Source organism: Heterodontus francisci, chromosome 27, assembly GCF_036365525.1.
Source record: "Heterodontus francisci isolate sHetFra1 chromosome 27, sHetFra1.hap1, whole genome shotgun sequence".
Lineage (NCBI taxonomy): Eukaryota > Metazoa > Chordata > Chondrichthyes > Heterodontiformes > Heterodontidae > Heterodontus > Heterodontus francisci.
In genome coordinates, this window is record NC_090397.1 from 74,481,460 (window position 1) to 74,484,628 (window position 3,169).

Sequence of the window (3,169 nt, forward strand, 5' to 3'; positions counted from 1 at the left end):
CTTTGATCTGATCTTTTGATTATGGGATTGCTTAGCTCTTCCCTCACCACCTGCCGCTGACCCAGTCTAGCAGCTATGTCCTTTAGGACTCGGCCAGCTCGGTAAGTAGTGGTGCTACCAAGCCACTCTTGGTGATGGACATAGAGTACATTCTGTGCCCTTGCCACCCTCAGTGTTTCCTCCAATTGGTGTTCAACATGGAGAAGCAATGATTCATCAGCCAAGGGGGAGGCAGTATGTGGTAATCAGCAGGAGGTTTCCTTGTCCATGTTTGACCTGATGCCATGAGACTTCATGGGGTCTGAAGACGATGTTGAGGACTCCCAGGGCAACTCCCTCCTGACTGTATACCAGTGTGCCACCACAGTGTTCTGTGAGTCTGTTCTGCTGGTGGGACAGGACATACCCAGGGATGGTGATGGTAGTGTCTGGGACATTGTCTGTAAGGTATCATTCCGTGAGTATGACTGTGTCAGGCTGTTGCTTGACTAGTCTGTGGGACAGCTCTCCCAACTTTGGCACAAGCCCCCAGATGTTAGTCAGGGGGACTTTGCAGGGTCGACAGGGCTGGGTTTGCCATTTCTGGTGCCTAGGTCGAGGCCAGGTGGTCCGTTCTGTTTCATTCCTTATTGACTTTGTAGTGGTTAGGCTTGCTAGACTAATTCAGAGCGCATTTAAAGAGTCAACCCCATTGCTGTGGGTCTGGAGTCACATGCAGGCCAGACCAGGAAGGACAGCAGATTTCATTCCCTCAAGTGCATTAGTCCATCATTAGACTAGCTTTTTAATTCCAGATTTTTATTAATTGAATTTAAATTTCACCTTCTGCTGTGGTGGGATTCAAACCCATGTCCCCAGAACAATACTCTGGTCTCTGGGTTACTAGTCTAGTAACAATACCACTACGCCACTGCCTGCCCTTTATGATCTAGGATCACCATGAAAGATTTGGGGCCAAAATCTGATCTGTAACCGTTGGATTAGATTGTCAAATTAGCTGTGTAGGAATCCCCAGATGTTCTGCTAATATTGTATGCCTCTCGGCCAAGCTGCAGCTGGAATAAATAGGTGCACTTGTAGTCTCCAAAGGCAGTACAGAAACTATAGGCTGAATTTAGTGAGCCCGTCATGGCTCCCAGTAGCAGATCCAGAAGTGGGCTCTGTCCTCACTTGTCATGTGTGCGGCCGGCCCACCATGATCACGTGGCGGGTGACCAATTATAATAGAGGCACGGGGCCTGGCCAATCACGTGGCATGGGCGTGATTCAAGATGCCGAATACAGCATCAGATGACAGGAGCAGGTGTTGGTGCCATATTTAAAGGACTGCCAGCCCTGCATTCACTCTTGCCTAGTTCAAAAGAATGCATTCCTGAGTGCCATCTGCTGCCTCTTGCCCCAGGACCCCTTCTGCTGCCTCTCTTGCCCCAGGACCCCTTCTGCTGCCTCTCTTGCCCCAGGACCCCTTCTGCTGCCTCTTGCCCCAGGACCCCTTCTGCTGCCTCTTGCCCCAGGACCCCTTCTGCTGCCTCTCCTGCCCCAGGACCCCTTCTGCTGCCTCTCTTGCCCCAGGACCCCTTCTGCTGCCTCTCTTGCCCCAGGACCCCTTCTGCTGCCTCTCTTGCCCCAGGACCCCTTCTGCTGCCTCTCTTGCCCCAGGACCCCTTCTGCTGCCTCTCTTGCCCCAGGACCGCTTCTGCTGCCTCTTGCCCCAGGACCCCTTCTGCTGCCTCTTGCCCCAGGACCCCTTCTTCTGCCTCTCTTGCCCCAGGACCCCTTCTTCTGCCTCTCTTGCCCCAGGACCCCTTCTTCTGCCTCTCTTGCCCCAGGACCCCTTCTGCTGCCTCTTGCCCCAGGACCCCTTCTGCTGCCTCTCTTGCCCCAGGACCTCTTCTGCTGCCTCTCTTGCCCCAGGACCCCTTCTGCTGCCTCTCTTGCCCCAGGACCCCTTCTGTTGCTTCTCGCCCCAGGACCCCTTCTGTTGCTTCTCGCCCCAGGACCCCTTCTGCCTCTGCTGCCCCAGGACCCCTTCTGTTGCCTCTGCTGCCCCAGGACCCCTTCTGCTGCCTCTGCTGCCTGATAGGCACAGAGCTGAACACAAGCCTGCAGCAACCATGGTGGAAAAAAGAGACCAGGTGGCCCCCCAGTTTAGTGATACCACCCTCGAGATTCTGCTCTAGGCTGCAAGGGAAAGGCAGGAGGTCCTGTTCCCCAGCGATGGCAAGAAGACATCCTCCTGCCTGAGCAAGCAAGCCTGGATGGAGATCACAGAGGAGGTCAGCAGCTGTGGGGTCACCCCCAGGACATGGTTATAGTGCCACAAGAGGGTCAATGACCTCCTTCGTTCTGCCAAGGTTGGTGCTCCATACTTCTCTCCGTTTTAGGGATCCATGTTGCTATGCAAGAGGAAGTGAGACATAAGGAGGGAGGCACCACAAATGTGCTGGCAAAGAGGGCGATTCATCACCTCATTCTGACAGATGCTTGGCTGCATCTCAGCCACAAGCCATCCTCTTCCACAGCTCACTCCCTGAGAGCGGACAGGAGCATGAGCTATAAGTGATACCCCAGGAGGGATGAGGGGCTGCCACTAGCAGAACTGTCATGTTGATCTCTGTCTGAAGTATGGCTCTTTCCACTTGCAGGACAGGAGGGTCCAGAACAACAGGGAGACATCATAGACTAGCAGAGGCATCCCAGACATCAGGCCTCTCTCCACAGCTGAGGAGAAGGCACTTGAACTAACAGGGACCCAGGGTCGCTGCTCAATAGCAGCTAGTGACACTGGAGTCTCCTCGAAAGAGTGAGGATTGTCTTCCATCAACATGCAGGTCACGTCTGGAGACAAACATCATGCTTGGTTGGCATGACGAGTTCTGCTCCTCCTTACCCACACATGTCATGCAGGTAGGCGTCTGCAGGAGACTCCAGCAGAAGGGGGACAGCCATCAACCTCTGAGAACTCAGATACTGAAGGAGTCCATGTAGAAATGCAGCAAGACCTGGACAATATCCAGGCTTGGGCTGATAAGTGGCAAGTAACATCCGCGCCACACAAGTGCCAGGAAATGACCATCTCCAACAAGAGAGAATCTAACCATCTTCCCTTGACATTCAATGGCATTACCATCGCTGAATCCCCCACTATCAACATCCTGGGGGCTACCAT

General features: G+C 53.8%; 1 protein-coding gene across 1 annotated transcript; it reads right to left on the reverse strand.

Moving 5' to 3' along the window:
* Positions 1–902: 902 nt before the first annotated feature.
* LOC137384958 (LWamide neuropeptides-like) lies at positions 903–2,116 on the reverse strand. The gene is made up of 2 exons (XM_068059671.1): positions 1,626–2,116; positions 903–966 (listed from the first exon to the last, which is right to left on the reverse strand). The coding sequence occupies exons 1-2, from the start codon at positions 2,114–2,116 to the stop codon at positions 903–905; spliced, it is 555 nt and encodes a 184-aa protein (XP_067915772.1).
* Positions 2,117–3,169: the final 1,053 nt, after the last annotated feature.

Bases quoted from the DNA above. Each gene is read 5' to 3' on its own strand.
- LOC137384958 (XM_068059671.1), bottom strand. From the start codon at position 2,116: ATGGTTGCTGCAGGCTTGTGTTCAGCTCTGTGCCTATCAGGCAGCAGA. The intron at 967-1,625 runs GCAAGAGAGGCA...CAACGGTTACAG, and splicing joins GCAGCAGAAGGGGTCCTGGG to ATCAGATTTTGGCCCCAAAT.